Source organism: Lactuca virosa, chromosome 4, assembly GCF_052849685.1.
Source record: "Lactuca virosa cultivar CGN04683 chromosome 4, Lactuca_virosa_CGN04683_v6, whole genome shotgun sequence".
Taxonomy (NCBI): Eukaryota; Viridiplantae; Streptophyta; class Magnoliopsida; order Asterales; family Asteraceae; genus Lactuca; species Lactuca virosa.
In genome coordinates this window covers 114,694,370-114,707,415 of record NC_136429.1, presented here as the reverse complement: position 1 = coordinate 114,707,415, position 13,046 = coordinate 114,694,370, and the positions used below count along the sequence as shown (strand labels likewise).

General features: G+C 32.1%; 1 protein-coding gene across 1 annotated transcript; it reads left to right on the top strand.

The window, feature by feature from the left end:
* The first annotated feature begins 399 nt into the window (after positions 1-399).
* Positions 400-9,518, top strand: LOC145107251 (cysteine-rich receptor-like protein kinase 15). The gene is made up of 7 exons (XM_079044094.1): positions 400-1,341; positions 5,533-5,676; positions 7,170-7,294; positions 7,386-7,596; positions 7,881-8,112; positions 8,223-8,373; positions 8,629-9,518. Exons 1-7 carry the CDS (start codon positions 534-536, stop codon positions 9,046-9,048), a joined length of 2,091 nt encoding a protein of 696 aa, XP_078900220.1. The 5' UTR covers positions 400-533; the 3' UTR covers positions 9,049-9,518.
* The last annotated feature ends 3,528 nt before the right edge of the window (positions 9,519-13,046 follow it).

Below are 13,046 nucleotides of genomic sequence, written 5' to 3'. Positions count from 1 at the left end.
TCAAAGTATAACGAAAAAACAATCATAATTTACAAATTTGAATAAATTGATCAAATAACATAAAAAATAATTTATTTCAAAAAGATTTTGGAGAGTGACTATTATTTTTATGATAAGAAAAATGATGAGAATTAAGATTATATTTTTTTAAAACACAAATAATAATACAACATTTTAATGTATAAATTAATATTTCGATTAGTACATGATAATATTCAAATAAATATTTAATTAAATATTTATTAAAGTTAAATAGGTTTGTGGGTTGAAAACTCATTAACATTTTTTACTCAACCGAACCTATTTAATTAAATGAGTTAGATGTGAGTTAGACATGTTGATTCATTTCACTTAAATTGGTTGAAACTCAAAACCTCAGTATGCTGATTTTTGGTTGGGAAACAAGACTCCATTAGGCAATCTAATGATCTCAAATAGAGGACCAAAGGGTCTTTCTGTCTTTCACTCCTCTTTTATGACCCTTTAAACGTAACCGTTCAGATTCCCAGCCACTTCCTACTCCACAACAGAACATGTTCAAACTCCCCGGAAAACTCCTCTTATGGTTCTTTATTTTCATGTATTTAATCAATACCATCACCTTGGCTCAACCCAATTTCACTTCTTATTACTGTGAAAACGCAGTTAACTATACCAGAAACAGTACGTACCAAAGAAATCTTGGCACCACCCTCTCCGACCTTCCGAACACCAGCTCCGGCTTTGGTTTCTACAACCTATCCACCGGCGATGGAAACGACAGAGTTAACTCCATGGCCCTTTGTCGGGGCGACGTCGAAACGGATTTGTGCCGGAGTTGCCTGAACGACTCCATTATTAAATTGCGAGAAATCTGCCCTAACCAACGGGAAGCAACAGGATACTACGACAACTGCTTGCTGAAATATTCCAACAAGAATATACTGGGATACACATACGGTCTAGAAGAAATTATGTATTTGAGGAAAACCCAAAACGCGCCAGATAGGGATCGCTTTATTGGGTCTCTGATGCCATTGTTAAGCAAGCTGGGAGCTGACGCGGCGGCCGGCGGATCGCTGCGGAAGTTTGTCACCGGGAACACGACTGTGCCCGATTCCACAACCATTTACGCGCTTATGCAGTGTACTCCAGACTTATCAGAAGTGGAGTGCGAAAGTTGCTTGGATGATTCTGTCAATCAGTTTGCAGTTCAGTATAGTGGGAGAATTGGAGGGAGTACTCTTCTGCCAATGTGTAATTTTAGATACGAAATCTATAGGTTTTTTAATGGGAGTACTATGGTCATAACATCACCGCCAACCTCGCCGGTGTCTCCGCCGCCTGTTCAACCACCACCAGGTAACATATGTATTTTTATTACCGTAACATTCAGAATTTGGGCGTATCTGTTAAAAATTTAACAACAAAAAAAACCTCGAACTTTTCCGATACAACTGTAGACTAAAGTCAGCAGACTGCCAGACTTTGACAAAAGTCAAGGAACTGGTGGAATTTGAAAATACGTACTTATGTCTTTGTCTAACTTATAGCACTTTTGAATTTTAAAGAATTCTATTTTTCAAGCAATTAACATATGAAACCCGGACACGCAAGTGCTTTTTAGGTCCTTCCACTTTGAATATTTGAAGGTTTATAGTTGGCAAAGAAAAATGGTAAGTTAAGATAAAAAAAATACGTATTAAATTCATGTTGATAATTGACGGGTAATAAATTTGAAGATAAGTATAGATAACCCCCTTCTCAAATGCAAGGGAAAAATGTGTGGCCTTGAATCTTGATCAACACAATTGAATGATGTAGACATAGAGGATTATTGGGTCTAAAGACTTTGTCAATAAAGATGTCAAATAACTATTTTTGGAATTTTGGTATTATGGTCAATTCGTAATTTCAGTTTTTAGTTTCATGAAATTTTGATTGTTCTGGTAGAAAATAAAAAGGAACAAACATGCTAGATAAAGATCGAGCAGTCTTATTAGACTTTAATAAAATTGATTGGGACAGTTCGTAATGCCCCGATCTACAGCCCTACCATAAACTTTTCTAAAAAAAAAAACTACCTACGCCCATTTATCTTCGGATGCCTATGCTACCCACATCTCACCACCACCCACAAAGTGTGACACCATGTACCGTTGTATGTATGCTTTGGTTATCCTTCCAATCAGTTTTTGGTGTGTCGATCTTGCCTAAAAATCATAATATCCTGACATGTTTTCTTTGAAAAGACCGTGTCCCCTTTTGTGTCAATTACACCTAAACAAACACTTCCTATGAATTCATTGATTACCTTTGTAGTCCTTCGCCTTTACCCCATTCTTTTTTTTTCAGTCCGCATCCACACCATATACCACACCACCCATATTTGTTCATGCTGCCATGGCATCACAATATTCTGCATCTACCATGTTTGTCACCATGTCAACATCATTGTCACCCAGACCATCGTTCATTGCCACCTCAACAACAATGTCCTCCTCATCGCCCTGTCCACTTTCATGTTTTCAAATATATCCCACCACCCTCTCATTAACAGCTAGTTATCCATTGACCAACCATGCAAAATACATTGTAACCAAACTCTTACAATGCATTTACCATCACACCCGAATTTAATATCTCATGTCTCATTCTTATTTATAGGCAATTACAAGAACCTCACTGGCTTAATGCAATGAATGAAGAATTTTATGCTTCTTATTAGCAAGAGCACTACGTGTACCATGCCCTAGGGTGTACATTATATATATGATCCATTTATTTTTTTCAAGAAGAAACATACTACCAATGGCTCCTTGGCCCATTATAAAGCCCATTGCAACGTTAACAATAAACCTTATGAGATCGATTGCGATGAGATATATAGTTTGGTGGTCAAACAAGCAACGATACATACCATTCTTAGCCTTGAGGTGTCTTATAATTAGCTTGTTCATAAGTTGGATGTGAAGAATGTGTTTTTCCATGGTTAGCTTCAGGACGAGTGCCTCTCACTTTTTGAGATCCTTAATATCCTAGCCATGTGTGACATATGCACTGATACCTTCATAGCCCAACACAAGCATCCTATGTCTGGTTTCATAGTTTTTCCTGGTTTGTTACTCGTCTTTGGTAGGTGTTTATATTTATCTCTTTTTATATATTAAGGGGTGACTTATATCTTGTTGTATATCGATGAAATATTGATTATCGAATCCTCCTAGACGCTTTCTATAGAATATTATCTCCTCCCTTAGTAGGGAGTTCTATATGAGAGATCTTGGGGTGTTGAATTACTTTTTTGGTATATTGATTAAACAGACTAAGCCTGACATTTTTCATAGTCAGGAAAATATGCAACAGAGATCCTCTAGCGAGAACGTGTTCTTAACTACAAACCATGATGCACCCCACCAATACTCATTCCAAGCTTAATGGCTTGAACACCCAAGTTGATGATCTAATCCTTTATCGTAGTCTTGCGAGCGATTTTCAATATCTCATTTTTACATGTCCAAATTTTCTTATGTTTTTCAAGAGATGTCTTTTCATATACGACCATGGGGAGCCACTTTTTGGCGCCTTGAAACGCATGGACTGTAGCTTGATGCATCCCTCATTGGTGGTCTTATTTCTTATTATGATGTTGCTTGGGGAGGATATCCCACCACTCGTCGATCCACTTATGGTTATTGTGCATTTCTTTGTAGCAACTGTCTCTCATGGTCATCCTAGCAACAATGTATTATGTGTCGATCCATTGCAAATAGAGTATCAGGGGTGGCTAATGTTGTAGATAAGACATGTTGGCTACGAAAATTGCTTTGAGTGCTTCACTTTTCTCCAAACAAATCTAAAATCGTTAGTGTGATGATGTGAATGTGATCTACCTATTCACCAACCGAGTCCAACATCAATGAACAAATCCTATTGAGATCGACATGCACTTTGTTCTTGACAAGGTGGCCATGTTCGATTAGTGTATTAGTGTATGTATATTACATCTATAAGTCATTGCATCTTGCCCTTTTATAGCCCGTTTGTACCATGTAATGTCTATGCATTAGTAGCAAGGAGAGAAATCACACTCAGGGGAAATATTAATTAGGGTTAATGTCATATTTAGTCACTTAACTTTTGGTTTTCTGTTTGTTTTGTCACTTAACTCGTTTTAAGTCATAAAAGATCATTGAACTTGTTAATTTTTGTCAAAGTGACCATTGAAGATCTTTTTTTTGGCTATCTAAGGCCATTGAACCTTTTTTAGGTATAATTAGTCACTAAACTTTTGAAAGTTTGCTCATTCGATTTTATATGTTTTTTCTTTTGCAGTTCGTTTTTACAATTTCATTTTTTTTACTTTTTTTTTTACTTTTTTTTAACTTCATTTTTACATGTTTTTACATAATCTATTTTTACAACCCTATTTTTTATTTCGTTTTTATATTGTTTTTTTCAAAATTCTTATTTATAGCTTTTTTGTTTTTGTTTTTTTACATGTTTTTTTTACAATCTATTTTTACAATTTCATTATTTGTACTTGTAAATTTGAAGTTGTAAAAGAGATTGTTAAAAATCCATGTTAAAAATAAGTAAGAAAATAAAATTGTAAAAAAAATTGTGAAAAAACCAAGGTTGTAGAACTCGGGGAGTACTCGGATTCGGTAATTCATGTAGAAATATTTTTAGGGAAATTATATACGTCAAAATCATAAGTTAAAATCATAAATTGATTGAACTACATAACAAAATTAGATACATGAGAATACACAAAAACTGAAAAACACATAATAGTCTCACTTCGTGAATAATTACTGAAAATTTAAGATATATTTATATAGTTATAATCACAGGTGTGTGTGTTAAATAATAAATCATTAAGTATATTGTACATATTAATCACCGAATTGACCGGGTTTTACAACACTGCTCAGTTCAGTAAGGGCCGATCGGGGAGTACTCGGGATTTTGTAACGCGCCTCGGTAAGGGGCCGAATAGCGAGTACTCGGAGGAGTAATCGGCCAACTCGGCAAGTCTTACAACACTAGAAAAAACATGTATAAATGAAGTATATATGTGAAGTTATAAAAATAAACTGTGAATAACATATAAAAACGAAGAAAAAAAATAAAGTCGTAAACGGACTTAAAAAACATGAAAAACAAAGTAAAAAAATGAAGTTATAAAAATAGATTGTGAAAAAAAAACATGCAAAAATTCCATAATTAATTTATAAAAAGTTAAACACCAATCATGAAAATATGTAAAAAAAAAAGTTATAAAAATGAAATGAAAAAGGAAGGAGTAAAAACGAACTAAAAAAACATACAAAAACAAATGAGCACAATTTTCAAAAGTCAAGTAACTAATTATAGTAAAATAAAGTTCAATGACATTAGATATCAATCATCATGAATAATAACCAAACATATTGTGCATCCTTAGGTTATATGTTATTTATTTATTTATTTATTTATTCAAATTTCCTCAAAAGATTGTTTGGGCATTCAAAAAACCACTTTCATGACACATTAATTCTCTTTTTGCAGGCAAAAATAAAAACCAAAAACGAAATGTGATAATAACAATTGTTATTATCACAGTCAGCGTGGTCTTAATAATTGCTTCCATATATATCTTCATCAGATTGGGGAAAAAGAAGAAGCAAATACCTCCAACTGAAAGTATACAAAGTAAGTTCAGAGTTTGCAGCTTAAAAGCCATTTATAACATGAACGTAAAGATCTGTGGCTTATGTTAGGGTGTTTTTTTATAAATAGGTTAGTATATATATATATATATATATATATATATATATATATATATATATATATATATATATAGAGCGTACTTTCAGTTTTCATATATTAAAATGGTCATATTTTGGACACACCAATCTACAACACCAGCCTATATCATTAGGTTTACTTTTTTGCCATCCTAATAGTCTATCATTTTTATTATCTAGCCTAATCATTTGATTTAATTTTTATCATTACTATATTATAACATAATTATTACATTAACTTTTTATTTAATTATTATATTATTATTTTACTAACTTCATTATAACCAAAAAAAATTAATTATTTTACTAATAAACATATTTTTTTTTATTTTTTCAAACCTATAACATAAAATATGTTAAACAAAACGTTTTATATATTTTTTATATTTTTTGTATGTAAATTATTAAAATTATTTTTGTATAACGTTTTAAAATTACAAATATAGAAAATAATTTTTTAATACTAAACTAAGAAACTAATTTAAATAAATTTAAAAAATTAAAAAATTAAAAATAAAGACTAATTTCGGTTAAATAAAAAGCCTCTCTCTCTTTTGTTGTTTTCGACATGGTGGCCGAAGATAAGTTGCCGGAGTTGGTCACGGCAGTGTTTAGTGGCGATGTTAAGGCCGGCAGTAAATGATGATAGTGGTCGTCGGATGTGGCAGCTCCCAATAAAATCTAGTCAAAAGTCAAAACTATAAATTTAGTTATCTTCAATCACTCATTTTTTTTTAATTTTAAATACTATCATAAAATTCGTCCAAATATTACATTTTATTTACTGCATATAAGGGTATGTTAGTCGAAAAAATAAAAACTGACGTGATTTAAAATTTACGATTTTTTGTTACATTATAATTCAAGACTTTAATTATAAATCGTATTAGAGTTAAAATATATTATAAAGTATAACATATTTAATATTTATACAAAATATAATTATAAAGGTTGGACGTTACAAATAAAAATAGTGGGTTAAAAAGGTGGGTATTAAAAAAACGGCAGATGCATCGGTTTTATGATATTAAAAAAAGATGTGTAAATTATGAACAAAAAAAAAAGAATTCGAATTAAAAAAAAAAAAAAAAAAAAGCCCGGAGGTTTCAAACACTCCCAATCAAATTTAGTGGATAGTCTAGATTATTGTGTAATTATTGTGTAATGAATCCGTTAGTTTGTATTGGGGCCAACAGAATCTAACTTATTTATATAAGTAAATTTCAAATTGCTCTTTTTGTAAAGGTTTTTCTCAAACAGACCTATTTATAAAAAAATAAAAAATAAAAAGTAAATAAAAACTCAATACATAGTGCTTGAAATGTAGTTATTGTATTAGGGACAACAATTATAGTTAAAAAAACTTCTAACTCTCTACCTCTAATGGCTTTATACCAGCTGAAACTATGGATATTGGCACTGTTGAATCATTGCAATACAACTTTAGTACAATAAAAGCAGCAACAAATGACTTCTCGGAAGACAATAAGCTTGGAAAAGGCGGTTTTGGAGCAGTTTACAAGGTAATAAAAATTGATCTTTGTAGTTACATTCCAAACATTGATAATGTTGATATTACTTCAACGTCGACATATGTTATTATATAATGTTTAGGGTAAGCTTGGAGATGGACTAGAAATTGCAGTCAAGAGGCTAGCAAGGGATTCTAGGCAAGGTGACATAGAATTTAAGAACGAGGTTTTGCTTCTTGCCAAGCTTCAACATCGTAATTTAGTCAAGCTGCTTGGTTTCAGCTTAGAAGGCAATGAACGACTTCTCGTCTACGAGTTCTTGCCAAATGCAAGTATTGATCGGTTTCTATTTGGTAAGGTTATATTGTACTCATGATCTACAAGTTATAAGCTTTAAATGGTTTAAATTAATTTGCCAAGTTCTTAAGAAAACCTTCACCGATGGCCTCTCATTTATGATTTAATATTACTATATCAAATGAATTTTGTAGTAGTTTTAGTCACAAAAGTTGATTTTTAATTTGTTTGATTAAAAAAAATTAACGATGTTTGACCATTTAGATATTTGGGGTAGAAAATGATTCTATTGTTATAGTGAAAATTCTTACCGAGGCCTACCTCTTGTTGGTGTTTGTAGATCCACTTAAGCATACAATTCTTGATTGGGAAAAGCGATACAAGATCATCAAAGGGGTGGCCAAGGGACTATTATACCTTCATGAGGACTCCTATCTAAGGATAATTCATCGTGATTTGAAAGCCAGTAATATTTTGTTAGATGCTGAAATGAATCCTAAAATAGCAGATTTTGGAATGGCCTTTGACCCTGACGAATCTCAAGGCGACACAAATCAGATTGTAGGAACCTAGTAAGTATACTTCATATGGAAAAAAAAATATGGACATATTTCACTATACTTGTCTTATTCCATTATAAAGTGTAACTACTTACCTTTTCTCTTTCTATCGGGTCACACAGTGGTTATATGGCACCAGAATATGCAACGCACGGCGAATTTTCAGTAAAGTCAGATGTATTTAGCTTTGGAGTTTTATTGTTGGAACTAGTAACAGGTCAAAAAAACCAACGTTTTCAAAATGGAGAGGACATTGAAGACCTTCGTAGCTATGTAAGTTCCTGTTGATTCAATTTTCGCATTGTAGTTGGCATTCTAGAAAAAAAAATCGTAATTGAGTTACCGAAAAATAATTTTTAAATTCATTGGATTTTTTTTTCATCTTTTTCTAGAAAAGGCCAAAAATAGGATAAACTCTAAAAGACAAAGAAAATCATATTAAGCACGTCAAAGCCTTTACTTAATAAATCAGTTTTGTTAATGTAATGTCATTATGTTAAAAAAAATTGAACTGTTAATCTCTTCCAGGCATGGAAATGTTGGCGAAATGGGACCGTGACAAACATTATCGATCCTACATTGATGACCGGATCTGGTTTGCGTGATATCAGTAGAAGTATCCACATTGGGTTATTATGCGTTCAAGATACTGCTTATGACAGGCCAACCATGGCTGCTGTTGTTCTTATGCTTAATAGTTTCTCTATCACACTTCCAGTACCATCAGAGCCTGCATTTTTCATGCGTAGTACCATTGATCCTCAATTTCCAGTACCATCAGAGCCTGCATTTTTCATACATAGTACCATTGATCCTCAATTTCCACTCCTTCAAGAGTACAGTTCTTCAATTGGGAGCAACAGTTTAGAAAAAATTAAAATATCAAAATCAAGTTCATCCCAAATTTCGGTAAATGATATCTCAATGTCTGAGATAATTCCTAGATAGGTTTTACTCAAAATAAGTGTTGAAATATCAACCCCAACGACATTTTAGCGAAGAGAATACTACACCGTGTTACAAGTCGACAATCTTCAAGATCAAACATTAAGCCAAGTATTATGAAATAACGATTCGAATGGAATAACAACTATTTGAGCAACCAAAAATAATGTAAAGCAAGAAATAAGAAAAGAGAGAAGAAAAGATTTCTACGTGGAAACCCAACTGGGAAAACTACGGGTAGAGGATGCTGAAAATCACTTCACTGTATCGATTGAGGTTATAATGCTTCTGAAATAAAAAAGAGATATTCAAGAAATCTAATCATCTATTTGTAGAGGCTTGACATTGAGATATGCATCAAGGATAAACCTTAGACCATAAAGTTTATCAATAAGGAAACTTTTAATCATTTATGTAAAGGAAAGACAATTTCCAACTATGAGCATAATGTTTGGAGGCATAGATTTCAATAATCTCCACTTTGACTCCTAAAGTCGAAAAGCACCAACCAATACTCAATGATTCTTGAATCCATTCAAAAAATTCAAAAGAAAAATAGTAATAGAAATGACCTTCAAATAACAAATCTATCCCTTATCAAGAGCCTTTTGGCTCACTTGAGTTTTTGAACACCCAGTTCAAACATAATTTAAACTTAGGTATTGAAAGACTTTTTAGTAAACTTGGCTACATATGTTTCTATTAGTCATGAAACATTTGATCCTTGGTTTGAAAAATTGTATTTTGATTGTCGCAAAACAACCTTTAACGTGTTATTAAGCTTTCCAATCAGCATTTTCAACCAAATAGCATCTTTAACTGCTTTTATGACGTCACGTATTAGGATTTAGTGGTGGATAACACAACTGTCAGTGTATCCCATATTGACGCAACACGGTCTGTTATGTCTCTGTATATGTTGGAGTATCCTCTTTCTCCACAAAGGCTATTTTGGATACTTAATATGGGGTTCCATATTTATCTTACATGGTATGTGTCTGCACCCCGTGACTTAATATAACCTTGTCTGACCTCATCGAGCCTCCATCTCTATGGAGGAGTGTTGGTGTATCCCATATTGGTGTGACACGGACCCTTATATCTTTATATATGTTGGAGGCTTCCTTCTCTCCATAAGGGATCTTTTGGAGAGTTAATATGGGGCTATACATATATCTTACAACTATATATTGTAATTGTGCTTTCCAACTAATAGCACAATCATCTAAATTGAAAACATATATCAGAATAAATTTATTTTGTCTAAATCCTTTGCATAATCGGAATCTATATACCTAAGCACTCTGTTTTACTATTCCAAAACATAAACATACAGAGGATGTACCATGCAAAGAGAAAAACATCAATTTGACAACATTCCAATGCTCCTTTCTTGTGTTCGCCATGTATTTACCTACTATAACCTGCCACATATGAAAAATGTGGACGTATATATTGTTGGATTAGGTGTCTAAGCCATTAACTGAATTATTATAAACTTAAATTATTAGCAAAGTCCTTTTGGGTTGCACTCAAACCTAGTAAGAGACTGATTTATTAATTTATTATATGATTAATAAAATAATTAGAAATCGAAATGAATAACTTATTAATATGTTTTGAGAAAAATATATTAATTCGAAATTATGTTGTTTAATTATAGATTAATCAGAAATTAATTGTAATTAATTTTGGGATTAATTGGAATAACTAAAAGTGGAAGGACTAAAAGTATCAATGTCCAATAGTTGAACATTTACTGATTTTAGAACCTCCCTATGAGAGGGGACAGTTCTAAGGGGTTAAGGGAGACTTTCTTGGGCTCTAAGAAATGCTTGGGTTGCTTGGGGGGAAAGAATAGAGTTAGGGTTATCCATAAGGAAACCTGCCTTTTATGTACCTCATTAAGCCCTATAAATACCCCAAGGCTAAGGGTTTCAGTTTTCACGTCTTCCAAGAGATTCTTAGAGCCAAAATTATACCCTCCCCCTCTCTCTTCAATAAGCCTCCAACTTCTAGTGTTTGGGTGTGAGCCATCATGGGCATGAGATTTTTGGTGCTGGCTTTCTGAAGTTCTACAAAGAAGGAATTCAAGTTTATTTACAATAATAACATAAAAGGTATGTTTTCTAATAACCTTCTCCAATTTCGAAAATAGCAATCTACTTTAGGGTTCTTGAATTCAAATTGTTGTTTGCATATCATAGTGAGACTATAGATCCTTTAGGGTGTATGCGAATTTAGGGTTTTATATTTTCCGCCAAAAATACATTTTTGTTATCTATAAAACCCATCAGTGGTATCAAAGTGTATGTTCTCTGTGATCTTGCACAAAGTTGAATAAGATCAAAAACCTTTCTTGATGGTTTTCGATTTGGGCAAGGGTTTTAGAAACCCTAGCCTCCTTCTTTAATTCTCGAAATTGGTAGGGTTTTTGGTAGGGTTTCCTTGTTTTGATAATTATTAGTTTTTAATGACTTCAAATTGGATAATTATTAATTTGGTAAATCCCAAATCCTAATTTCGAAACTAGAGGGTATCGGATTAGGATTAAAATTTATTTGATTAATTGATTAATAGTAAATAAATTTTTTTAATCCTTATTGGTTTAATTTAACTTGAATTAATTTTATTAATTTCGAAATTTGTAAATTAAACCTAGTATTTTTTTTTTAAAAATGAAATATACTATATATATATATATATATATATATATATATATATATATATATATATATATATATATATATATATAGGGTCCGGATCCGGTGAGGACTCGAAAATCGGTGAGGACTGCGAGGACAATTCTCGTCCACTCATGTTCATTAAGGCTAATTGGTTCATAATGCAACTAAATTATATGGGCTTGAGAAGAAAGAAACTTAAAGGGGCTGGCATTGATCTGATATGAAACAGATTCGTCTTCCTCGATGCGACTTTATATGGGTTATATATATATATATATATATATATATATATATATATATATATATATATATATATATATATATATATATATATATATATATATATATATATATATATATATAGAAGTAAATTTAGTGCGAAAATTAGAAGATAAAATGGTTATGCACTTATGCTTATGATGCCTTGTAGGTGTTTGATGAAATGTCTGAGTGAGGTCATAATTTTTGAATTTGGATTGTTTTTCTTAGTTTACTTTCATGTTTAGTAGGTGTCTTTTGGGTGTATTTTCTTTCAGTTGTGTGCATATTTATAAGTACCATGTTGTTCATGCAATCCGTGATTGAAAACAAGATTTACACAATGATGTTCATATATACACTCGATTCCAAAAAAAAAAAACATTTTTTCGTGTGCTTTAGGGTTGTTTCATTAAATTATTTGATTTTATATGTGTTATATATACTTGGAAGCAAATTTAGTGTGAAAATTTAGAAGATAAAATGGTTATCAACTTATGCCTAATGATGCACTACAGGTGCTTGATGAAATACCTGAAAGAGGTCACAGGTTTTGAATTTGGGGTTTTTTCTCAATTTACTTTTGTGTTTAGTAGGTATCTTTTGGGTGTATTTTCTTTTAGTTGTGTGCATTTTTACAAGTACCATGTTGTTCATGACCTTGTGGATGACTTAAGTGTTCATCTTAATTTATAGTTGATGTTCTTGTGTTCAAAAAATTATGTCTGATGGTTTCTAAATGTCTGTATAAGTTTGTTTGTAATGACCTCCTTTAGGTGGTCTTGTCTTTTATTTTGAAGTTGCTTATCATTGATCATGATTGAGGGCATATGCTTACCCTTCAGATTCATCTTGTTGACATTAACTACTATCATTTTTTGGTTTAATTATGTAAGTTGGAGCCTGTCACACCCCCAAACCAGACGGCGGAAACATCCGGGGGTGGAGGACTTCATTTGTAGTATAACAACACATGCATTATAGTAATCAGAGTACAAACAACCATTGTATTTAAAAACTATAAGTATTTACATGTGTTTCATCAATGTATACTGA

Bases quoted from the DNA above. Each gene is read 5' to 3' on its own strand.
- LOC145107251 (XM_079044094.1), top strand. From the start codon at position 534: ATGTTCAAACTCCCCGGAAAACTCCTCTTATGGTTCTTTATTTTCATG. The intron at 1,342-5,532 runs GTAACATATGTA...CTCTTTTTGCAG, and splicing joins GCCTGTTCAACCACCACCAG to GCAAAAATAAAAACCAAAAA. The intron at 5,677-7,169 runs GTAAGTTCAGAG...GCTTTATACCAG, and splicing joins TCCAACTGAAAGTATACAAA to CTGAAACTATGGATATTGGC.